The following is a 24,285-nucleotide window of genomic DNA, read 5'->3' as shown; positions in this document are numbered from 1 at the left end:
CTCTGTAGAAACCACAGATCCTCTGGTTTGAGCTTGTCTATGTCATTCTTACACAAATTTCCTAAAAATTATGCAGACACCCAGAAATGTTAAGCTAATGCAAATGTTAAGCAACACAAATCGTGTGCAAGGAAGACACCTTTTTTTTTCTTTTTCTTTCCGTACGCATTGATTGCAAGCTTATTAGTGAAAATAAAATCATAATCTTTAACAAAATAGATCTTGGTCATCTAATACTCTTTTCTATCTCAGAGAGAAAAGGAATAAGTGTTAAGTCTGCTCTTTCTCACGCCTGTCATAAAATTACCAGAGAGCATGTGTTTCAGTGTTTTCTTCCCCAGAGCTGAAGCACTGTTTTAATTTGCTTTGAAGCTCCCCAGCTCACATGAAAGTTTTCCTTTTGTTTCCTCATAGGCTTGTGATCCAGCTGGATGAGAACGAAGCTCTGAAGGCCGCTTTGGAGACTACTGTGAGAAAGAAAGAGGAAGACTTCAAACTGTATCAAGACACAATGGACCAAGTGAAGGATATCTTTTTACAGGCCATTCGGCAGCAGAAACAAGAGAAGAGTTAAGCAAGATATTCAGAGTCCTTTGGGCTGCAAAGCAGGGAGAGAGCCCAGGCATCGTGCCCATGAATTGAAATGCAGTGGCAGTGTCGTTTTGCAGCCTCAGATCATGTCATTTCTTTAGCATTTGCAGGAAGAGGATGAGAAATGGAGATGAAATACAAAAAGAGTCAAGGTTTTGCACGTCAGCAAATTCTGTCTGTAAGAGTTAGCAAGCAGCTGGCTCTCAGACTGCACATGCCCTAAGTTGGTGCAGTTTAGGAAGCTGCAATTCTGCAGTGTGATTTTGGGCAAAACCTCCCTAGTTTCAACAGCATTTTCCTCGAGAGGGCTCAATATTCAATATGCTGCTGCCTTTATCAGCTCACGAAGGAATTTGCTATACAAAAGTTATGCCGGCCCCCTTCCAAAGCCGTGCCAGGAACAAACCGAGTTCAGTTTTTATCAGCACGCTGATACCTGTCTGTCTCAGGCTTTCTGTAGTACGTAAGTGCTGAAGGAGTGAATTGGCCTGGCCTGTGAATATCTGCAAGTGAACTTCGGGGGGGGGGGCTCCACTCACCATTCCAACCTGTTTCTTTGCTTGAACATATTGGCAGCAGAGTTTTCTGAAAGTCCGTGGAGTTTCCACTGAAAAGGTAGACTGCAGATTACCTCTGCAATCAGTCAGACCTACCTTAAACTCAGCTCACTCCATACAAAACTTGCCATCCAGGTTATGAATTCCCTATTTCTGGGTCTCTGCATTCATCCATCAGGCAGGTCTTGTTCTCGCGAGGGAGAAATGCTACCAAAACACAGGCAGGTCCTCGCTGCAGTGGTGGAGGGACTTTTGGAGATGCTGAAAACCCTTGCGTCTCTGTCCTTTCCTCTTGCAGCATGGTGAGAACACCAAGCGCAAGCTAATAAGGCATTAACATGCAGCCTGCCAGCAGCGAGCTAGCCTTGGGGATTACAAGCAAATGGAGAGCTAGTCATTTTTGTATAGTGCTGCTTTGTTTCCCGGTTGAAAGTCTTGAAAGCTCTTCTTTTTCTGCTTTCCTTTGTCAGCCTCTTTTTGTGAGGGTGAAGTTTGTCAGACTTTAACCCCAGCCATCACCAGTGCAAAGTGGATTTGCGGAGAGGCAAGCCGCTGCTCCCTTCCCCAGAACAGGGATTGCGTCCTGACGCCACTTGCACCGCGATAAGGCAGAGTGAAAAAGAGCAGAGGGGGAGTTACTCCAGATGCGGTGAGGGTGGTGTCATGGTGTCATCCCTGTCTTTTTGCTGCTTAGGTTCAGAGATGTCTCTCCTCAAACAGGTCACAGAGTCCCTGATGGAGGAGGTCAGGGAGCTGAGGATAAGTTAACCCTCCCTGTACTTAAGAGCCCTGCTCCGCTCCCCCAGCGCTGGCCTGTGGCTCAGGAAAGCTGTCAGGTGTCTGTCTCGCAAAAAGTGGGACCAAAACGGTTCATTGCCAAATTCCTCCTGCTCACCCTGCTGGTAGCATCAGAGGAAAAGGCATCTTGCAACCCGCAATCCTCTCGTCCTGACAATTCGAGGAATCGTAACTCCTGGATCGAGAGACAGACACAGTCTCACTCAAGCGAGCTGCGGCTTGTTTCCGTTCATCCCGATGGTTCTGTAGCACGGGGCAGAGCGAGCAGACCAAAGAGAAGAAATCAGCCCAGCTCTGACAGATACTGTAAGGACCTGCAGGAGTGAGCAGATCCCTCTGAAAGCTGCCTGGGCTGTGGCAGAGGTGTGGGGATTTTGTTATGCGGTGGCTGCCAAATTCAGGCTGGTAGCTTGCAGCTGGAGATTCTGATTTCGCTTACACAGAAGTGTGATTCAATAATATTTTCACATAAGTGCAGCAGAGGCAAGCTGCCGTCCTTTCTAATCCATGGTCAGCATTTGTCTCCTGTCCCGTGATGAAGCAGCGAAGATCATACCACGCTCCAGCAAAATTCTTCCTGTGGTGGCTATGAATCAACCCATGAAATGCAGATAAAAAACTGGAGAGTGCTATATGTTACAGAACACATATGGCTCGCTAGCACATGGTGCAAACCTCTTCTCAAGTGCTGCAACACTCATTTCTTTAAACATATGCTTGTTTGAGGTTGCACAGAAGCATTTTCTCTTTTTTTTTTTCTCTGCACAAACGCACACACAGCACCACCAGCGCCTTAAGAAGGAACTAAACCACTATAAAATAGTTTATTTAGAGAGCCCGTACCTGTAAGTAACTGTTTCTCATGGAAACGTGCAATCTGTCTCCTGTCACAGATTTGGGAGGGGGGGGTCCTGAACGCAGGGCAAACTGTCCAGGTCTGCTCAGTTTTCACCTTAGTTTTGAAATAAATTCCCTCTGCACTTCCACAGAGTGACCTGCCTTCCAGTTCTCCCCGTGCTGACTCTTGCAGCAACGGCTTCCCAGTTTTTAAGGTATGAGACGGATTTTCTTGCAGTGTATGCCCTTTTGTTGCTGAATGTAAGAAGCCCTGACAGATCTCGGAAGCAGCAGCCCTGGTTCAGAAGGCTGCAGCAGCCCCGTGTCCCCCAACCCGTCACTCAGAGAATAAAAACACTGACAATATTTTTGATGTGCTGTTTGAGCGACAACCTTTCTTTCAGGGATGTCACTGGGCTTGATCTGAAACCTCCACAACCCCCTGCTTTCCTTGGAAGTTTGTCCTGGATAATTACCAGCCCGTTAAAACCCCATGCTTCAATTCTCATTTGAATTTCTCCGGCTTCAGTCTGCAGCCAGTCATCGTTACGCCTTTCTTCGCTAGATAAAAGCGGTGTGAGTACGCAGCGTTGCCTCGCTGGGACAGCCTTCATCCAGTGGAAAGTCATCTCACAGGCTGCTTTTTGATAAGCTCTGAGTTTTTTCAGTCTCTTATTGTAGCTAACGGTGGTGACGAGCTGGTGGTGACACGGCTCAGCATTGCTGGCACAGGCTGGTGGCTACAGTTAAGCTGTGAAGAACAGTGTATGGTTAATTTTGCTGCAAATATTTGAGGCTATGGACACCCCTTGTTAGGATTTGGCCAGCTTTTAGCCAATGTATGCTAAGAATATGAGTCCTCCGAACGCTTGGGCTGAGCCAAAGGTTGTCTCCTACCCCAGTGCTGGGCAGAGCACTTCCACGAAGCAGCCGTAAAGCGCCTGACGGATGCATCCGATTTTAAAAGTACAACTGAACCGCTGGGAATAAATGACCTTTGATGAATTGTCATCGTTTTCCTTTCGGCCTGTTGCGAGGCATCTACCTGTGAAGAGCAGGCATCGCAAGAGTACAGCTTTCCAAACTGGCCGTAACATGAATTAAGTTGCATTAGCGTGGTTAAATATAGACCGTATTGACAGAGGCGAGCTCTCCCTGCCCTGCGCTCTGCTCAGCCCAGGGGCAGAGGATCAGCCAGCAGGTCAAAGCCGATCCCACTGTAACAGCTCCAATTTAGAGCCGTAGACTGGAGCTGCGGGCGGCTCGTGCCCTCCCCGAGGCTCCAAAGCAGGACAGAGGTGCGAGGAGGAGACAGATTTCAATCCTTCGCGTGGGTGAAATGGGAAAGAAGCTGGTGGCAAAGGGGAACTGAGTTGGAAACTGCTTTGCCAACCCCTCCGGCAGCCGCAGCCAGCAGCTGCTACTGCCCTGCAAGCCGCAGGGCCCTCGCCCCGTGCGTGACAAAAGGCATGAGGTTCGGCTTTAAATGGAAAAAAACTCCAGCAGAGCCCCCGTGCTCTAAATTAAGCCACGACCGAGCCAAGAGCGGTATTGGGTTTCTCCCCTCATCCTCTCCCCTCCGAGCCCAGCTCCGAGCCGGCTGCTCCCGTGGGACAGGGCGGCCTCGCTCAACAAATGCCACCTCAATCCCCACGCGTCTCCGCTTACAGCTCCGAAACCCGTCTGCAGGCAGGGGGTGAGGTCCTGGCCTTCAGAGCAGCTCGTCTGGCAGCAAGGAGAGCTCTCTGCGGGGCGCAGCGAGAGGAGGGGGCCATCCCAGCGTCTCACTGACCTAATGGGGGCATTTTCTCAGGAACGAGAGGGGATGGCAAGGAGAGGAGCTGAAGGGCTGGGTTGTCCCTGCCAGGTGGTGGGACCCTTCTGCAGAGTCCTTCCCCAGGGCAACAGGAGGTCCTGGGACCTTCGATGGGGTTGGTGGGTGCCATGGGGGGTCCTGGGACCTTCGATGGGGTTGGTGGGTGCCATGGGGGACAGGCAGAGCCATTCTGGGAGTGCTGAGAGGGGGTCCTGGGGGTGACCTTGGGTGGATCAACGGATGGATGGGGTACGCATCCCCTCTCCTGAGCCATCCTGCCAGCAGGGAGGTGCCTGCTGAGGTCTTGGTGGGGCTGGCATGTGCCCAGCAACACGTTTGCATGGGAACCCCATGGGGCAACCTAAGGCGGTATAAAACAAGCCGTGTGGGTTATTATAACCCTCTCTCCTTCCCGTTCACCCCATAAAGAGCTGCTCCCGCGGCGGGGAGACAGCAGCGGAAGGCAGGAGCAAGCAGCCAGGAGGAGGCTCCTTTGGTGTCCCCATCAAACCTCTCCAGGTTGTGCCCGTGCCTCGCTGGGACGGAGCCGAGAGCCTTTTGGTGAACCCCACCACCTTCCCGCTCACCTTCTCGGGCACTAAAGAGGGGCCTGGCCTCCGCTCATGTGCCACAACTTCCAGCAAGCTGCCAGATGTTTGGTAAAGCTACCGTAAAAATCAGCTCGAAGCCATAAACAGCCCGTCCTCATAAAGCAGCAGCACTGGGGCAATAAAACACCGGGCCGTCCCCTGTGCTGAGAAAGGCACGCTGCACACATTAAAAATAAATCTTATTATATTAGAAATCAAGAGCGGGTTTTTTTTTTATTTTAATAATAGCTATAAATTAAAGCTAAATGATTTTTATCACCACAGTTCCCAGAGCCTTGTGAAAAACCGCTACCCAGCCCTCCACCTGTGTTGCACTTTCAATCCAGCAAGCTCACAAATGACTCAGGATGAAAAAAAAAAAAAGAAAAACCTACCATCGGCCCAAAACTCTCCAGATGCCAATGCCCAGGGAGATGGGCCCGTGGCCCTCTGGGAGCCCCTGGCATCCCTCGCATCCCCGACAGCGAGATCCCCATCGCCTCCAGCCCCGTGGCCGCTCACTGGGGCCCCTCGTGCCTCCGACGCAGTGGACGCTCGGAGAGAAGCGTTTTGGGGCTGGTTTTGGTTTCTGCGTGGGGTGGGATGGGGGGTGAGTGGGTTTGGGAGCCAGGGAGGGTGACGGGGACCTGCCTTCCCATACCGCCCTGCCACCGCAGCGAGCCACGTCCGTCTGCACCCGCTGGCGGGGGGGGACGGACACGATTTTCCCTCCTGCCGAGGCTCCTTGATGTATGGCCGTGGCTGGCCATAAACCCCGGCCCTCCACAGGCGCAGGGAGCGTGATGAATTGCATCGCTGTGCTTATCTGCACCGATCTGTTAATTACTTCGCTTCTAAGCACCCAGTCAATTATGCCAAGGTCTGAAGAGGGACGGAGCTGTGGCAGCAGGACGGGGGCTCCAGGGCATCCGAGGGGCAGGCAGCCCAATCTGGGCCCCGGCTGCTGCAAATTAACGTGGCTCGTTAGGCACTTAAAGTGTTGGCCACACAGCCATCGCCCAGGCTCTCTATGGAGAGCCTCTCTCCGTGCACACCATATTAAAAAATGCTGCTAAAAAGCCTTTTTGTCCGTGGCCAGTGCAACGGCAAAGCTGGGCTGGCCTGAGGGGTGCCCGTCCTGGAGATCCTCCCTCTTAAGCCCAGAACAGGACTCGTCTCACCCCAAAACAGACAACCCGCGGAGCTGTTTATAACATCCAGGGTCGTCTGCCTTGTTTCTCTCCCCTGATGCTACAGGCAGCCCAGGAGATGCTCGGAGAGGTCGGCATCAAATCTCATCGTGAGCTCTCCCCAAATCTCATCGGGGTTTGGTAGAAAGAGCTCGGTGCAGGACACGGAGACGGGCCTGGCACCGTAGTGACTTGTTCTCGGCTGACTTTGGTTTGCGTACCCCGTAACAACGGAGACCACAACCCAGCCCAGCCCCTTCCTATCCCCTGTTGGGTTGCAGGTGCCGAAAGCTGAGAAGGAGACCCCGAAGATGGTTTGCAGAGACATTGCAACCCCCCAGCCCTCTGCTGATTTAAACACTGCCCAAGCCGGGGAGGAATTGCACCTTTTGGCTCCGTGCCTCAGTTTCCCCATGCAATGCTAGCTGCCTCCCCTCCTGCACAAAGGGATGGGGGCTACCCCCTCCCTTGCAGGGCTCGAAGCGGGGCACCGAAACACCCCTGGGAGGGCAACCGGTCCCTGCCTGGGGGCTGCCGTGCCCCGGGGCTCCCGTGGCCACCCGTGGCCCGTGCTCCCTGGCCCGGGGTGAGCTTTGGCAGCCAGCACGGGTCCTCTCCAGCAGCTGCCGTGACAGACAGCTCCTGAACCAGCCCCCCTCTGCAGTGCTGCTCTAAAATAAAAATACCTCCCGCCTGCTCCACTCCACTCCCGACCAAACTTCCCCCAGGGGCAAGGTGGGGGACGGCAGCCCAAAAATACACCCGGCCACCCCTCCAAAAGCCGGGCTGAGAGATGCTGTAGGGCAGGCCAACGGCCCCCCAAACCCTCCATCGCTTTTTACCCCCCCCATTTTCCCCCCTCCTGCCGTCCCCCCCGTCGCGGACGCTGGATCCCCGCGCCTCGCCCGCCTCCACCCGCGGCCCCGGGGCTCAAGGTCAGTAGCGGGGAGCGATGGGAGGCTTGGGGGGGCCATGCCGGGGGTGGTGACACGATGTTCCCCCAGCGCCAGGGCTTTTTGTCACCTCTGCCTGCTCCCCCCGCCCGGCCGGGGGTCCCGGGGGTCCCGGGGGCGGCGGAGGGGAGCGGAGGGGATGCGGATGATGCTGCTGCCCCGCGGAGGCTCGGATTTGAGGGGGGGGGGGGGGCTGTGCTGGGGGGGCCCCCCATTCATCTGACTCAGCAGCCCGGCAGCGATCAGAGCTAAAATTATCCGAGGGGTCCCCCATCAACCGCAGGGTCCCCAGCGGCAACCGGGGGCCGTTAACAGCCTCATTTGCGGGGTGCCCCCCCCCCCAAAAAAAAGCCTTGAAAAGCGTGGAAAGAAGAAAAAAAGAAGCTGTTGAAAGGCATCTCCGCGAGTGCCCTGCCGCCGCAGGGGGACCGCAGGGGGTGGCAGCCCGCCCGCAGCGGCCCCGCAGCGGCCCCGCAGCGGGGGAGCGGCCGCGGGGGCCCCCCGCACCCCCCGGGGCCGTGCCCAGCCCGGGAGAGGGCCCTTCCCGCGGGGAAAAGCGTTTTCTCCAGCGCTGGGGAAGATGGGGTCACCCCGCATCGCTGCCAACGACCCCCCCGCAACCTCTCAAAAAATTCAATAGCAAAAAAAAAAAAACAAACCAAAAATTAATACAAAATAGAAATTAAATCAGCACCCGCGGCAAAAGCTTTGCGATGCAGATGTGAAAGCAGGGGGGGAGCGCGTCGCCTTTCACCGCTGCCTGAAAGCAGAGTTTCGCTCCTTCATTCCCTTCAAAGCTCCCGGCGCCGTGCAGGGGCCGCGTCCCGCCGCTCGGGGTCCCCCCCCGCGGGGGGTGGTCGCGGGTGGGTGGCAGTGGCGGTGCCGGGGGAGAATCCGCACCCCGCCGGCTCCAGCCCTGAATCGCGATTTCAGCAGCTGCCCGACGCGGAGGCGGGAGGCTGCAGAGCCCGGGTTGGGGGGGGCTGGAGAGGCAGGGTCGCGGCGGGGTTAATTAGCCCTGGCAGCAGTAATTAGCCCAGGGCTAGTTGCGGGGCTGAACGTCGGCATCCCCCGTGCCCTGCCGATGCTCAGCCGTTCCGACGGGGTCCTAAGGATCGTGAGTGGGAGCAGTTTGGGACCGCGGGGCTGTAGGAGCCCCCCAAGAGCTCAAGGTTGGGCTTTGCACCCCAGCAGAAGGTGAGCAGCAGCCCAGGGCAGGGGAATAACATCTTCTCCAGCATGGGTGTCTCCATGCTCTATCCTGGATCCCCCCAAAGATCCAGTTAGGAATTAGGGGGCACATCAGAGACCTGCTGGAGAACCCCGTCCTGGGCAGCTGGTGCTCCCGAGCATCTCTGAGTGTTGGGATGGACTCAACTCGCCGGGAAGAGCCCTTGATCAGGACCAGCTGAGCTGCCCCCAAACCCTGGCTCCTGGGTGGGTTTTGCAGCAGGGCTCAGCAGCAACCTCTCCCCTCGCAGCTGAGTTCTCTCAGGGTTCAGCCCTAGGTGTTACTGTCGTCTTCTCTCCAGCTACCAGCCTTCAAGCAAGCCCACAAAGCAGAGCTGCTGAGGACCAGCAGCAGTTTAGGGTGTTTGAGGGGCAGGAGGGCAGGTGAGCTCTCACCCGTGGTTTTCTTCCCTCTTCCCTTTCCCAGGTCTGGATCCCCGGTGCCGGCTGGGGCGGTAACCTGCCGCCATGGGGGTTAAAACGATGCTCCCCAGCTACGAACTGGGGTTTTACGCTCTCGCCGTGACGTGCGCCGTGGTGTACAGCGGCAGCGGGATCTTCGAAGCATCCAGAGGTAACGGCTCCCCATCGCAGCCCTCCGAGGGGGCCCTGGGAGGGAGGGTGGATGGGAGGCGGCTGCTTTTACAGCTGTCGATACCAGCAGCAGATCCCTGGCTTTAATTTTTGCGGAGAACAGTTTGGGAATCCTTTGCAGGGATCAAAAAGGATTTTTGCCTTTTTCCTGGTTACCCCCTTGTCCCCGTTTCCATGGCTCAGAGCAAGAGGCTGTGGCACATCACAGCTCTCCAGCCAGTGCCCAAAACAGGCCACCACCCTGCCTACACAGGTCCAGTTCCCAAATTTTTTGCCTGAAAATTGCATGGGATCAGCCGGGGGTTCCTGGGATGTGGCACTGCACAAACGCTTTGCTGGAAAGTCATGCCGAAATAGTTGAGGTTCCTGATTCTTATGGCTGTCCGTGGGAATTAGGCTCTTTGGGGACGGGGTGTGTGAGCCCTGACGGCTCATCATCGCGGTGAGGAAGGCTCCCTGCCTTGCCGAAACCTGGGCCCCGTTTCCCAGAGCTGTTTCTCTCCCCGTAACTCCGGTTCTTTTGCAGACAGCATGAACAGAAAGGCCTTTCGGGACGGCATAAAGCCGGGCTGGCACTACTTCGGCAGGAAGATGGTAAGCGGTGGAAGGACTCAGTCTTTTCTAGCTACTGCTGACATGGTCGGTGCTGACCGCTGGAGGAGCAGAGGTGGTTTTTCTGCTGCTGACACACTTAAGTCCACGTGACTCCTATTTTTCTCCCTAAAGAACTAGTCAGGAAAATATTAGCCCTGCAGCGCCGTGGGCGCTCTGCTTTGTGTGCACCGAGACGAGCGACCTCTGCACATCCCTCCTGGGGTTTTATGACCAAAGCTAAAGTGCTCGGGAGCCCTTGGGTGGAAAATGGGAAGAAAAGGCTTTGAAAGTTGTGTGCTTTCCCCTCCAGACGGGTGTCGGGGTGGGGTGTGAGGGCTGAGGGCAGTAAGGCGCCCGGTGCTGCTCCCGCAGGACGTGGCTGATTTCGAGTGGGTGATGTGGTTCACCTCGTTCAGGAACGTCATCATCTTCACCCTCTCGGGACATGTCCTCTTCGGCAAGATCTGCTCCATGACGGTGCCACAGGTAAGCCAGGGATGTGGTGGGATGGATTGGAAAGCACCAGGGTGATCTGGGATCTGTGGAGGGGGCTTGGGAGGATGTTCTAGGATGGGGAGGATGTTCTAGGATGGGGGGGATGTTCTAGGATGCGGGGAGCAGGGTTGGGGCTTTCACCAAGCTGACCATGGGTTGGGGCCACTCTCTTCTCGCAGCACCGGGCCGTGGTGTACATGCTGTACGGGGTCCTGGCCGTACTGAGCAGCATGGGGCTCGTCTACCTGATGATCATCCTCTCCCACTGCCTTGTCCTCTACTCCGTTGCGCTGGCCAAGCAGAAGTGGCTCTGCTATGTGGCCGGGCTTTGCTGTCTCGCCTCCTTCAAGATGGAGCCATTCAGCTCCTGGCAGGTAGGTGCTGTCTCGGACCACCCATCTGCCTCATTTCCAGCCCACTTGTGTCCCTCCCCTTGGGTTTATCCCCAGGGAGGGCTCCTGGGGCACCCCCAAACCCTGGGTACTTCTCCTGCTATGTCAGAGCTCCCACAGGGTTTGAGAGGGAGGGGAGGGACTGTTGTGCCACTGAGCTTGGGAATAATGCCACAGGGGCTGTGTCTTGTTTTGGTGGCTTCATACTGAGCCAGAGCTCAGGATACCTGAGTCCTTCTTGCTGCTCAGGCAACAGCCAGGCAAGACATGGTCTTACCCCGTGCCTCAGTTTCCCCACCTGTAACACAGTGCTGGGATGGGTTCAGCGACGCCTATGTCTATCTCTTAGGTCTCTGCCCAGTTAAAACTTTCTCTCACTGGTGGGAGTGGAGAAGCCCAGGCAGGACCCTGTAAAGCTATTCAGTTCCTCTGAAGGACAGTGCTGCCTGTCCTTGCCTGCTGCTGACCTCCTGAAATGCATTCCCCCCTCTCCATCAGGCTTGTGCTGGCTTTCCTTCACCTCCTGGGGAGGGTTATGTCCCTGCGACAGGGTGACATTCCCACCCCAGCCCAAAGCCTGCGTGGCCCACAGCTGCTTGGTGAAGACACGGCCAAGAGGATCTACCACTTCCCAGCTCCCCTGGGATGCAGGAGCCAGCTAGGAAATCCAGCACCAGTTCTCCTTCCAACAGCAAGGCTCATTAGCTCCAAGAACAATTGGTTTTGGAGCATAATTAAAGGCTTTGCCTACTGCCCTGGCAGTGACGTCCTCCACAAAGTGAGGGAGGACAGAAGTGACACCACATTCCTGGCGGTAACTCTTTGTTTCTCATCCAGAGCGGGTTTGTAACGGGAGCTTTTGATCTTCAAGATGTCCTTTTCTATGGAGGAAGCGGCTTCACCATCATGCGCTGCATGAGCTTCGCACTCGAGAGCTCTGAGAGGAAAGAGGGCATCTATTCCATCTTCGACCTCCTCAAGTACAACTTCTACATCCCCTTCTTCTTCTTCGGGCCTGTCATGACATTTGACCAGTTCCATGCCCAGGTGAGTGCTCCTGAGGCCGGGCTGGAGGAGGACCTCTCCTTGCGTTTATTTGCTTGGGTTTAGTGCCTACAAAAACCCACTGTTTGCCACTGTGGAGGTGCAAATAGTTGTAGAGCTTCTTGTGGTCACATAGAGTCTGTGGCTATAGTTTGGGCTGCACAACGATGCTGTGATTTTTGGGGGGAGGGCCATAAACTGATGGGTTTTTAACCTTCCCCCTTGGATATTTGGGTTTTTAACCTTTGCCTTTTGGGATCATCTCCACTGATCGGCACAGGAGGGAAGACATTGCTGTGGTGAAAATACTATGCTGGGATGAGGAGGGGAGGGTTCAGCTCATGTCCTTGCTCACTGGACACCTGCACTGCTCAGTGCCTCAGTTTCCCTGCACTGTCACCCCAGCAGCTCCACACTGTCCCACTGCGCAGTGCTGGGAGGCCGCAGTGAGAGCCAGACATGGGGTGCCCATCCATGGGACCTCTGCATGCTGGTGGCTGTGAGAGCAAGGGAAGTCTCATGTTTCCATCCAGCTGGTTTGCTCAAGGAGCATGAATTTCTGGAGATGGTCTGTGTTTCTTAAGATGAAATTATTTCTCTAGAAATCTTTGCTATGAGGGTCATGAGGCACTGGAAGAGGTTGCCTGGAGAAGTTGTGGATGCCCCATCCCTGAAAGTGTCCAAGGCCAGGTTGGATGGGACTTTGAGCAGCCTGGTCTAGTGGAAGATGATCTTTAAAAAGTCCCTTCCAACCCAACCCATTCTATGATTCTATGAAATACATAAGATTTGGTGGAAGGCTGTGTTTCAGTAACCAGGGGCTTCCTCTGCTCCCCATGAAGTACCCTGGTGCCTCAAGTCTTTGCCTGTATCACACACAACCAAGGGGACTTTTTGAAGAGCACGCTCCACACTGGAAAACATCAGCAGAAGCCTTGGCTGGGACCAGCTGACCTCTGCGGCTGTTTCACATCCAAAGATCAAGGAAAACGGCAGTGCTCTCTCCCTCCTCACTCCTCCCATCCCAACGTCCTTTTACACCAATGATCAACCTTGGTCATCAAGGTAAACTGGTACTGCTTGCTAAGGGAGGGATTCCTTGCTTGGTCAGCAATGGTGCTGGGAAGGATTGCCACCACCCCTTTGTTTCCTTTTAAAGAAGAACAGCTACATTGAATTTTTGGACCCCCGTTGACGTCTGGATGCAGGAGCATTTTGGAAAAACGTTTGTGGATTCAGAAGAAAAAAACAGCCGAGGGCAGGGGAGAGCAGCCAGAGCCTCCCTGGTGAGGAGGAGACCAAAGACCCACCCAGCCCAGCACCTTCTCTCCAATGTTGGACTGGTAGTGGTTGCCTAAGAAAGGGTCTGCACAGGTCTTGTTTCCTCCAATGAGCAGGATGAGCCCTGATCCAAGTCCTACTCCTTGCTAGTTCGTTCACCTGAGGCATTAACAACCTCATACTGCATGCTGAAAGGATGAGTGCAGGATTGAGATCCCTTGGGTCTTGCAGCATCTATTTAAAAGGACTTTTATAGCATTTGACTGTGAAAATCATAAGGTCAGCTCTGGTGTCCCCCATGAGGGATGCTCATGGTGCATTGAGTCCACCAGCAGCCCATTCTCAGCAGATACACACCAGGGGTGGCTAAGCCCCAGCCGGACTCTTCTCCCCCGGCTGCTGGAAGAAATGTTGCATCCTAAGGCTTCATCTTTCCAGTTGTGTCAAATCTGTCGGGCTGAAGTCCAGGCAAGCATGGCTCCAGCAGCTCCACTGTCCAAGCCTCTCCGGAGGGGGTGCACTGCCCTGGGGTGCCCTCCTCACCCCATGTTCCTCTTCCTTCCTCAGTTTCCATCAGTCTTTCTGATGAGATGGGCAGCCCTGGCTTCGTCTAACACTGCAGCCAGGTATCTATAAATCAGGGCATTAAACCGCTGGTGTCTCCAAGACCTGAACTCCCACAGCCCCTACAAGGCTTGATCTGAAGGGTCCTGTTCCTTTTGCTCAGCTGCAAACCATGATGTTTATAGCCACTTAATGGGCAACCCTCCCCCCAGCCTGTTGCTTAAAACTCTTACACCAAAGGCACAGGGAGTAAGTCAGTCCCCAACCCCTTTCCCATGCCCCAGCCAGGGGTCCTGTCTTGGCCTGGCCACCACTGCCATCTCCTGGCTAGATGCCCCCCTGCACTGCTGGAGCTGCAGCTAATTGCAGAGGTGAATTCCTAATTGCCCAACAGCAAATATGGGGGCAGGCAGATGGAGTCCCTTCCCCACGGTGGGGTATATGGCCCAGTTAGGGAATGGATTAATCTCTTTGCCTCCTACTGGTGCTACGTCCAGGCGGAGCCCTTCCACCCCATGTGTGATGGGAACTCATCTGTACCAGGGCTTGGCCAGCCCCATTTGAGCTGAAAAGCATCTTCCTTACTAGGATCAAGGGAACAAATTCACTTCTGTAGGGCTGGAAGTGTGGGGGGCACAGCCCCGATCCCTAGGGGATGGTGCTGCTACCACATGCAGGCATGAGGATGAGAGGAAACGGCCTCAAGTTGCGGCAAGGGACGTTTAGATTGGATATTAGGAAGAATTTCTTCACTGAAAGGGTTGTCAAGCATTGGACCAGGCTGCCCAGTTGAGTCCCTGGAGGTATTTAAAAGACGGGTAGATGTGGCACTCAGGGACATGGTTTAGTGGTGGGCTTGGCAGTGTTAGATTGTGGTTGGACTTGATGATCTTAAAGGTCTCTTCCAACCTAAATGATTCTATAATTCTATGAAATTTGTGTCCTCCCACACATCTCCCTGCCAGAGCCTGTCCTCCCTCGGCTTCTCCTCCAGCTCAGGGTCCAGCAGCCTCTTTGTATCCTTAAAGCACTTGGCATATAACAGACATGAAAAAATCTAGCAAAAGCTTTAATTCTCAGGAATCATCTGGATTTGACAACAGGGCTGGGGTGGCAGCCTGCGGATTACGTTGGGAGAGCTCCCACCTCTTGCAAGGAATAAAGGGAAAGTAATAAACATAAGAGGATTTTGAATACAGCAGCAATTTTTACAGTGATGCGGGGAAGTGAGGACATCAGTCTGCCCAGTGTAATCCTGAAAGCTTGCTCTGATGATTTTGATATTACAATGGCCAGAGACACGACAGCTCCTGGAGGCAAAGCCCGGCCCCTGTTTGTACAAGACACAGCAGAGGTGAAATCCCCATCAGTCAGGTCCCAACCAATTTGGGATAGCCCCTCAAGCGGCTCTTCCCCTCATATATAGCAGGTGTCTGCAGCAGAAGCTCCAGAGACCATCAGTCATCCTCCTTCTCCTCCCAAATGACCCTGGCTAAAAATATGCATCTGGCCCTGGCAGAGCTGTCAGGTGGGATTCCAGCCACCCTCTCCTGGGCATGCAGATGTCCTTCCCTACAGGTTGTTGCATCCTGTAAACGTGATGGGTACGGGCATTTACTCCCCCTTAGCGACCTGTGCAAGGGGCCACCCTTAAGCAGAGTTGACTTTCTGAGCATGTCCCTGCAGAGAGAGCATAAAACCTAGGTCCCTGGTTGGTATGGTTGTCACCCCACCGAGGGTCCCGTAGGTACAGCCAGACCTGTCACTGCTGTGTCACACTACGTGCCTGCTCTGCTGGAAACCCCAGTGATGGGAACAGCCTTTCCTAAGAGGGTGATCCAGGAGGCACGTTGCTGCCGTGCTCAGCACTGAGGCAGGGGTGTTGGAGGGATGCTGTGGGTGGGACATGTCCAGCTCCCTGTGGATGTGTTCATGTGAGCCAGTCCCTTGGGTCTTCCTGAATCAGTGGAGATTTCAGCCATGTAGTCCATGGTGTGACATGGTGTCTAAAGGACAACATTGAATTTGGACCTTGAACATGTCTCCAGATGGAGGAACATGCTGCCCATCCTGTCGCTCAGCTCAGCCCTTTCCTGGTTTGCCATCCCGGCAGGTGAGCACCCGAGAGCTGAGACGCAAAGATGACGAGATGAGGAACATCCGGGTCCATGCCCTCCTCCATGTGGGGGCCATCATCGCTGTGGATATCTTCTTTCACTTCTTCTACATCCTCACTCTCCCTTCTGACCTGAAGTTCATGAACCGCCTCTCGGACTGGTCCTTGGGTGAGTGTCCATGCTTCGACACGCTCACGCCTGTACTCAGCTTCAAGGCAGTGGTGAGTGATCCAGATCTCCAGCCATCTCCATTGAGAGGCCTCGTCAATGCCTATGTTGGACAGGTTTGGGTAAAGCCCCCCCTTCTTCCCACTGACAATGCACAGAACTGGGGTCTGTCAGATGGCATTGGTTTGACACCCTCATAGGGTCCTGGAGTAAATTGTTTGGCTCGGGGTTTAAGAGGCTGAATACCAAGCCATTGCTATTGCCTTTGTCTGGACCAGAAGGGAGCTCAGAACCTCCAAAAACCAACCCCGTGCTGTTGCAGGAGGCACATTGGTATCTTGGGTGCCTTCACAGGTGGCCACCCATTATGGGTGTTCGTGAGCTATTGAAATGGCCACAGGGCATAGCTTGTACAGAGAGCAGTTCAGGGGAGTTGTAGCTGCTGTCTTCAACTACCTAAAGGAGGGTGGTAGAGAAGGTGGACTCTTCTTGGAGGCTGTCAGGGAAGAAGCAGGACACAGCAAACAAGGTGCAGCAAGGCAAAGTCGGATTGCATGTAAGGAATTATTTTTTCTTAGACTGGTCAAACATTGAAACAGGGGCCCAGAGGGGATATAGATTCTTCAAAAACAGAGATATTCAATGCTTAAATGGACAAGGTTCAGAGCAACCTGATCTCCATTCGACATTGGCTGTGCTCTGAGCAGGGCTGGACTAGGGACCTCCAGAAACCAAACTCCTGGGATGAGGAGTGGTAGCAGTGCTGGCATTCAGCTGGCAGCTGGATGGAGGATTTCAGCTGGCCAAATACACATCTGATGGCAGCATTTGAGATGCCATAGGGTATCTGACATCCATATGGGGCTGGCACAGGGCAAACGGGGGCTGGAGAAGCCCCACATCTCTCCAGAGTGGGAGCTGGAGGCCAGGAGAAAATCCTAATGCAAGTAGAATGGCACTAGCATTGCTTTAGGGTGTCCTAAGAGACCTGGGTGGACTGACCAAGCATGTGTGTTACTCCAGAGGGAGCTGAGCTCCTCTGCAGGCTCTGCTGACTGTATCGACCAGATCTGCCTTGTCCACAGTGGGAGCTCAGGCATGGCTCACATCGAGGCCCTTAATCTGTGTGGCCCTTAATCTGTGAGCTGAATCCCACCAAGATGGGGGCATTTTAACTTCTGTTTGCACAGGAATTTGAAATCTTTGGTGTTTTTTCCTGCAAGGGCTGTTTCCAGTGTCAGACACCTCTCCAGGACAGAGGTTCTGGCCCTGGCTCTGCCATAGCATCGATGGCCACAAGGAGCTGGGACAGGGTGCATTTCAATGAAGGTCACAATAAAACCTCAGAGGTCAGGGTCAAGAATGGTGATGTTTGTCATAGGTTAACAAGCCTTAGAGGGGAGAAAAGATCTTGTGCTTGAAGAAATGAGATCTGTATGAGTTTCTTGGACTACCAAGACCAATAAACAGTTTGCTCCCAAATACCCCAAGAAGATATTGTCCTTTGGTTCAAGCTTCTTAAAAAGCTACTTAGCTTTAAAAGCTTTGCTGGCCCAAGACAGCATTAGAGTGTCCTCTTGATGTTTGTTGCAATAGACTGCATGCTCTCATGGGACATGATGTCCTGAAGGCGATACATCCCTCTTCATGTGTTTGACTCTCATTTTTGCTCCAGCTGGCTTGGCCTACTCCAATTTGGTGTACGACTGGGTGAAAGCTGCTGTCATGTTTGGGGTCATCAACACCATCGCCAGACTAGACCACTTGGACCCACCCCAGCCCCCGAAATGCATCACCATGCTCTACGTCTTCGCGGAAACGTGAGTACCCCACGTGCATCGATGAAGACAGATGGCATGTTTGATGTGAATTAAATGTGCACGGGGGTGAGGAGGTCTGGGCTGTGCTTCTGAGCAGCTGGCCTATAAGTTGGAGACTACCTACATTGAACAGTCTATACTGGAGCTATAGTCTAAACCTGGCCATAACTCAGGGAAATATTCTTGGGGAGGAAGCAGTAGATAAGGAGAGAGGTTACAACCACATTGATAGTGGGACTTGTTCAAGGAAGGAGCATGGAGAACTGCTGTGAACAAGGTTCAAGATGTATCTTGCCAGGGGACTGGGTGCCTTCTCTGACTGCTGCGTGGAAGGGTGTCATTACACTGCGTGTTTTAACATGCTTTTTATCATCTGCATTTTAGGCATTTTGACAGAGGGATTAATGACTGGCTCTGCAAGTAAGTGTCTAATCAACCATCTCTGGTCTGGTTCAGGGTCTTCTCTTTCATCACAGAACAATGAAGCATTAAATGCTGTTCATCCCAAAGCTGAGGTGTCCTCTCTTCTGGGTGATTCCTACTATGGCATGGAGTCGTATTTGGTCTGTTTATCCCTCAGACCATTGAATTAATCACCACAAAGCGCAACAGCCCTTTCTAAAGTTGCGAATAAGAGAGTCCTGTCCCAAAAATCCCTTTAAGTCTGGTGGGTTTAGTGTTCTCTCGAGGGAGGAAGAGTCAGGTTCATATTCCATCAGGAGGAAAGGGGAATTGAGCCCAGATCTCCTATATCCTGGGTAACAAGGGTGGCCTGACCGCCTTCTACATCTCCCTCAGCCCTTCAGCTCTCTTCAGCCTTAAGTACACACCAGCAAACCTGTACTGAAGGTGGTGGCTGCTCTGTGATGAAATCCTGAGAGCCTGCAGCTCTGCAGATCGCCATGTTTTATCAACCCTTTACCTGCAAGCGGGGGAAAGGGCAGTATTTTGTCCTTAAGGAGCTATAGGTTTGTGAGGAACACAAGCCACAAGCAGCTGGACTGTAGCAAAAATCAGTTTATTGCTAGAATGTGTCAGCCAAAACATCCTTCCTTTCTCACTGGGGTGCTCTAGATTGACCTGCTTGTGCGGAGCTTGTGGTGGGTGGGTGTGGGAGAAGGGACTCCAGAGGGTTGTCCTTGACTGTGAAGAGCACTGATCACTTTCCTTGGCCATTAGGTATGTGTATGACCACATTGGAGAGAACCATGACAACATCATGAAGGAGCTCATGGCCACCATCGCCACCTTTGCCGTCACCACCCTGTGGCTGGGGCCCTGTGAGATCGTTTACATCTGGTCTGTCTTCAACTGCTTTGGCCTCAACTTTGAGCTCTGGGTGCAGAAGTTCTTCCAGCAGGAGCCTTTTGCCAAACTGGAGGTGAGGAGTTGGGCTGCAGGTGGATGGGGGAAGATCAATGGGTCTGGGACCAAACTCTGCTGCTGGAAAATATCCGTGACTGTAAGGGGCTCAAACTTGTTTATAGAAGCCAGATCCATTTTCAGCTGAGACTGAAGAGCAACATGCCTGATGATGCCGTGCAGCTCCATGTCCAAGCCTCCTGCCTGGAGACCTGAAGCTCTCTCCTGTGGTCTTTAGCATCCTTGTGATCAGCTACTCAGCTGTGCAAGGGAAGCACAGTCCTGGTGCTCTGTATCCCTTCATTTTATGCACTGTGTCACCCACCCAGAGCAAATTCCCACCCAACGCTATGATGCTTCATGGGAAATTTAGGTTGGGTGTGGAGCTTTCACAGGGAAAACGGAGGTCCAAGAGAACCAGGTATGCAGCCCCAATGAGGCATCAAAGCACCACAGATGGACACAAAATCTGAGGTCTGGCCATAGGGAAATGTTTATACATTTCCATATGGAAATCATTTGTTCTCCTTGTTCTGCAAAACATCTTGGCATTCTGATTGGTTTGATCTGATTTCTGATAAAAGAAAATGTTTAGGTACTAGAATGAATTCTTTTCCAACCACTCCAAAGCTTAGTGCCCTGTCTCTGTTTGGGACCAAGGTGCCTCGGACACATGTTGGAAGAAAAACTTAGGAAACTCCATCCTGCAGACAATTATGTTCCTTATTTGCTTTTGCCTGACCTAAAGTCTGGAGGTCCTAAACCGGTCTAGTAAAGACCCTTTTTGAATAAAAACTTTGGAGAGCAGTCCTTCCATTTGCTCTCCTTGTTGAACTTCTAATCAGATCATAGCACTCGCAGGCAGTGCAATCTCCTTCCCTGCGGCACCGCAATTCTCAGCCCTAAGTGGCCTGGGGATTCATCGTGCTCTTTGAAGATTGCTATAAACCACTTCCCCACTCCACACACAGCAGCTGCTCCTGAGGATTATGTGCCAGTGGCAATTTCATTCTGCTGCTGTCACTAGTTTTCAGCTCTTCTTTTTTTTTTTTTTCTTTAATTCCTAAGAAACAATTTCTGCCAGGGGCTGGGAGTGATTTGCACATAGGGCTAATAATAATCCTGGTATACAACAGCATTCATCTGCCTTGAGGAATGACTTACCCAAGGCAACAGATGAAGAAAGCAATACTCAGCCATTACAATTAGCACGAAACCGTGTATAACATCTTGCCCCTACCCATGGGACCTTGAAACACCAGTCCAGAGTCCCAAATGCATGTGAGTCTAGCAGCAGAGCAGAAGTTTTACCTTGCCCTTATGTTCCTTCATCCCAGAGACACTAAAGGCTGCTCTAATTTTTGCCTACCCCTCTGCGATCCCAGCTGGAGTTTGGCTGGAGTTGGACCAGTGCATCCCCTTTCTTTACAGCCCCATTTTTCCTCACTCTCTGCTCCTCTCCCCTCCACAGGCCAAAATGTCAGCAGCCATGTCTCGACGGATTAGGGCAGTTTTTGGGGCGGCAAATTTCTGGGCCATCATCCTCTACAACATCCTAGCCCTCAACAGCCTGGAGTTTGCACTGCTGGTCACCAAGAGACTCCTCCTAACGGGTAAGATGCTACCAGCCTTCCCCATCGAGGCACCCTTGTCTTGATGGGGGGACGCTTGTAGAGCAGCTGAGGACTGGGACTTCCGAGTCCTCTTGGTGGCCTGGCCATTGGCTTGTTAGGTGGCTGCTCCCAATGTTCGTAATTATTGTTCAAAAGGTGCAGGAAGCTGTTTCTTAGCTCCCATCCTTCTCGTGTGAGCTCTCTGGGGTATGAGCTGCCTTCCAGGTGTGCTTGTACAGCTCCTAGCACAGCCTGATGCTGTGATTTAGACTCCTTTCAGCAACACAAAGGTCATATTCGCCCCACCAAGGTGGGCTGTGAAATGGTCCCCTAGCTGGAGAAAGGGATTTACTTGTCCTTCCTCATCTCCTTTTGCTTTAGCCGTTACTCCGGCGTCAACCTGAAGGTGACAGGTACAAATCCTCATCCTAGGCTCCTAATGAACAGTCTTATCTGTACATTTCAATCAGTGGATGGTGGCACTATTTTGAAGTCTTCTTGAGCAGCCCAGGGTATAAATAGCCACCAGGAGCCCATGTCCTCCAGCCCTCTCTGGGACGGGGCTGGCGTAGGAAATGGATAACGTGACGCTCTGGGCTCAGTGTGCCAGAAGTGCCTGCCCGCTGAGCTGGCTGGCTTTTGCTGGCTGCATTATTCATTTCAGAGGTCCTATTTTAGCAAGTACAAAGCCTGTGTCTCCCCTCTGCTGTGGATACCAGACTCGTGGTTACAAATGCCGTCAGACCCTTTTTATGTGGAGGGAGAGCTCCTGGCTCTCAGTCACTTACCTAGGTGACAAAAACATGTGTTTCCTGGGTGCACACTGTGTCCCCACTAGGTACAGGACAAGGCTGGGGCTGATCCTCAGCATCAGCGGGGCACAAAGCTTCCAGAAGGTCACAGTGCTGAACAACAATGGGCACGGGCAGGTTGAATGGGCAGAAGGTCAACCACCAAGTCTGAACTTGGGGGATAGAAGATATTTTGGAGGTAAGGGAGTGCTCAAAGCCACTCCAGCATGTTCCCACATCAACTGCAGTCCATGATGCCTTGGTGGGCTCAGGCACCGCTTCATCTAAAAATCTGATCCTGGGAATTTCTCTCTTCTCTCGGTGGAGCTGAGGGCTGGATCCAAAATGGAAAATGTCATTGGCCATTATGAACTTGTGGGACCTCCCAGACCCATCTGAGAGGCAGCAGTGCTGGAGAAGAGCTGGCCCTGTTAGGCAAGCAGCTACACCAAGATGACCATGTCTCCCTCCATCTTCTAGGTTTCCCTGTCAGCACCTTGTCCATCTGGTTCATCACATACTGTGGTGTGCAGCTGATCAAAGAGCGTGAGCACATCCTGGCCATCGAGGAGGAGAAGTGTGATAAAGCAAAGGTGGAGTAGAGGGAGGCATTGGCAGGCTTGTCCCAAAGCCTCGTCTCCCCTCCAGCCGCTGCTGCCAGGCCAGCCACTGGCAGGGGCTCTCCAAGCACTCCTGACAATCGGACTGCTGTAGCTCACCCACGCAGAAGTCACCTGGAAGGCGCAAGTCACCCTCTTGCTGCAGGAAAGATTTTCTGTAAGACACAGTGGGCATTTCTCAGGCTCCCCATGTGTGGCAGACTGCTGAGGTAGGCTCCCAGGACATTTCTTTAATGCCAGCAAGAGCCATCCCCATCATTTTTCTGACCCTCTGACATTGTGCAGGCCTTGACGTTTCACCCCTTGCCCACTGTCAGCGGTGCAGAGTGATAGCTGTTACGATCTCTGCAAAACAGGTCCCTTCAGCGCTAAATGTCTTGAAAAAAATGATTTAGTGCCAGCATCAGGCATAGTTAATGAGAGTGCAGGAGCCATACCTGCTTCACAGCCATCGCGTGTTGTGTACAGGTCGCCTGGGGAGCGGGCATGCCGAAGAAACACAACACGTGGCTCACAAGTGCTTGGTCCCCAGGGCCCAACTCAGACCCAAAGGGCCCTCCACTGCTGCGTCTCAGACCGATGTGGCCACCATGACCATCCTGCTGTGATACATGTCCTGGGACTCAAACCGAATCCCACTTGCATTTTTTTACATGCCATGGACAAAGGTTTAAGCTCACATTCCTGCCCATGGCTGAGGAACAGAAGATGCTGTAGCCAACTCTTGCTCATCTCCTGCCATCCATCCCTTCACTCAACTTAATTCAGTGCACACAGCCTAAGCCCATGACTGCATGGCTGAATGAGCACGCACACATATGTACAACCAAAGGAGAAAGAGTCTGAATGAAGGGTCGTGATTTGGGACTTGGTGGTGGAGGGGAAGCCCATGATAGACTCCTTGGAGAAGTAGACTTTGGGACACTGCATAGTGAGTGCATTGAATAAACGTACATATGTGAAACACGGTGCCTTGGGGAAAAGGTGGGTTAATAATTGAAAAACAGTTCTGTCTCTCTTACACTTTAGAGTAACTTTCAGTGGCCTTATGTCTGAGTTCTGCTGATGTTTGGTGAGGGCAGAATCTGGACCACTTTGTAATGTGGGTTGAGATGCTTGGTGCTGGTGTGTTCTGGCTTCCCTGTGGATCGGTTCCTAGCCAGCTTTCAGCTCTGCCAAAGTAATTTGTGAAGTCCCTGATAAATGTCATTTATTTATGTAGTAAATAAATGTTGGAAATCTGTGGCGCCTGTTACGCTGCTGTAACGCAGGTGACACCCTGGGCAACGCGCTGCCATCAGAGCTGAGAGACACAAGGATCTGTTTGCAAGTCCTCATCTCCCACCCCTAATTGTGACACAAGGTAAGACGTTGTTGAGTTTGACAGAAACCTACCTTAGTGGCATCACCAGATTGGAGGTTTGGCTGCAGCTTGATTCATATTCACCTTTATTTTGACTCCACTTTCGTACTGGTGAAATACCACGAGCCTACTGCCATCAAACTTTCATCCGTGTAGTTTTTATTTCTGGGAGCCCGACCCAGAATGTTGGAAGTAGTGGCAGGTGTCGTGCCTTGGTGGCACCTCTAGTCACAACCCCAAAACCCCTTCAACTATCAGCCACATCCCTTTTTAACAGAGATCTGCTGCTAGACCTTTGGTAGATGTTTCATGGCATCTCCGTTATTTCAGATTTACTCTTCACCACCAAAACAGCTATGGCATGATGTGCTTCCTTCCAGTGTAAAATTCAGCTCTTCTCCTCCATACGGGTGTCCTTGCACAGCTGAAGCCACCTCGAGCTGCTGAGACCAAGGGCTCTGTCTCTGCAGGTGGCTCAGCTCAGGTCCCTGGCTGCCTGGGAGGACAAACGGTCATCCACCTCCCGGTGTCGAAGTGGGTGACTCACATGGCAAAGCCCAGTGACTCTGCACTGCCCTCCTGACTTGGATATGCCGGGAGAGAAAATAACCCATTCACTAAGGATCTAAATTTACCCAGCAGCCGCATCTGTTGGAGCTGCCAGAAGGAGCTAATCTTAGACAGCAACTGAGTGAGCAATTTGTTAGACAGACAGTTCATGGGAGAACTTGGGCTTTGCCCCTCTGTGCCTGAAGTTATCCCCTCATTTATTACTGGTGTTAGAAGCCCAGGGGCTCTGGTGGGCCAGGAGCACCCAAGTGGTGCTACCTCAACCACGTCTCACGGTTCAGTGCTGTGCAAGAGACCCTCCTAGAATCATAGAATGGTTTAGGTTGGAAAAGACC

The 24,285-nt window shown here is 52.8% G+C and overlaps 2 protein-coding genes across 13 annotated transcripts in view; both read left to right on the top strand.

Annotated features, from left to right (window-relative positions):
- CCDC13 (coiled-coil domain containing 13) overlaps positions 1–3,788 on the top strand; it is a 36,518-nt gene extending 32,730 nt beyond the window's left edge. For 5 of the 10 annotated variants that reach the window (XM_087731653.1, XM_087731661.1, XM_087731608.1 and 2 more), the window contains one exon: positions 415–3,788. In XM_087731653.1, the coding sequence (XP_087587779.1) occupies positions 415–574 (160 nt within the window). In that variant the 3' untranslated portion in view covers positions 575–3,788. The remainder of the gene's footprint in view (positions 1–414) is intronic. The other 5 variants (XR_015698767.1, XR_015698763.1, XR_015698762.1 and 2 more) reach the window with 5 other exon arrangements.
- Positions 3,789–7,195: 3,407 nt separating this feature from the next.
- Positions 7,196–23,260, top strand: HHATL (hedgehog acyltransferase like). 3 transcript variants are annotated; one of them, XM_087765919.1, is made up of 12 exons: positions 7,196–7,314; positions 8,990–9,136; positions 9,683–9,750; positions 10,123–10,236; positions 10,425–10,619; positions 11,475–11,684; positions 15,640–15,811; positions 17,487–17,631; positions 18,016–18,051; positions 18,811–19,012; positions 20,465–20,606; positions 21,878–23,260. In XM_087765919.1, exons 2-12 carry the CDS (start codon positions 9,031–9,033, stop codon positions 21,997–21,999), a joined length of 1,512 nt encoding a protein of 503 aa, XP_087622045.1. In that variant the 5' UTR covers positions 7,196–7,314; positions 8,990–9,030; the 3' UTR covers positions 22,000–23,260. The 3 variants fall into 3 exon arrangements, with proteins under 3 accessions (XP_087622045.1, XP_087622125.1, XP_087622184.1); XM_087765999.1 differs by lacking the exon at positions 7,196–7,314 and adding an exon at positions 8,393–8,529; XM_087766058.1 differs by lacking the exon at positions 7,196–7,314 and having other exon boundaries at positions 9,012–9,136; positions 9,687–9,750.
- The last annotated feature ends 1,025 nt before the right edge of the window (positions 23,261–24,285 follow it).

The sequence above is a fragment of the Nipponia nippon genome, unplaced genomic scaffold (genome assembly GCF_047370975.1).
Source record: "Nipponia nippon isolate SJK-2023a ecotype South Korea unplaced genomic scaffold, ASM4737097v1 scaffold_1, whole genome shotgun sequence".
NCBI lineage: Eukaryota > Metazoa > Chordata > Aves > Pelecaniformes > Threskiornithidae > Nipponia > Nipponia nippon.
This window is presented reverse-complemented; position numbering and strand designations above follow the sequence as displayed.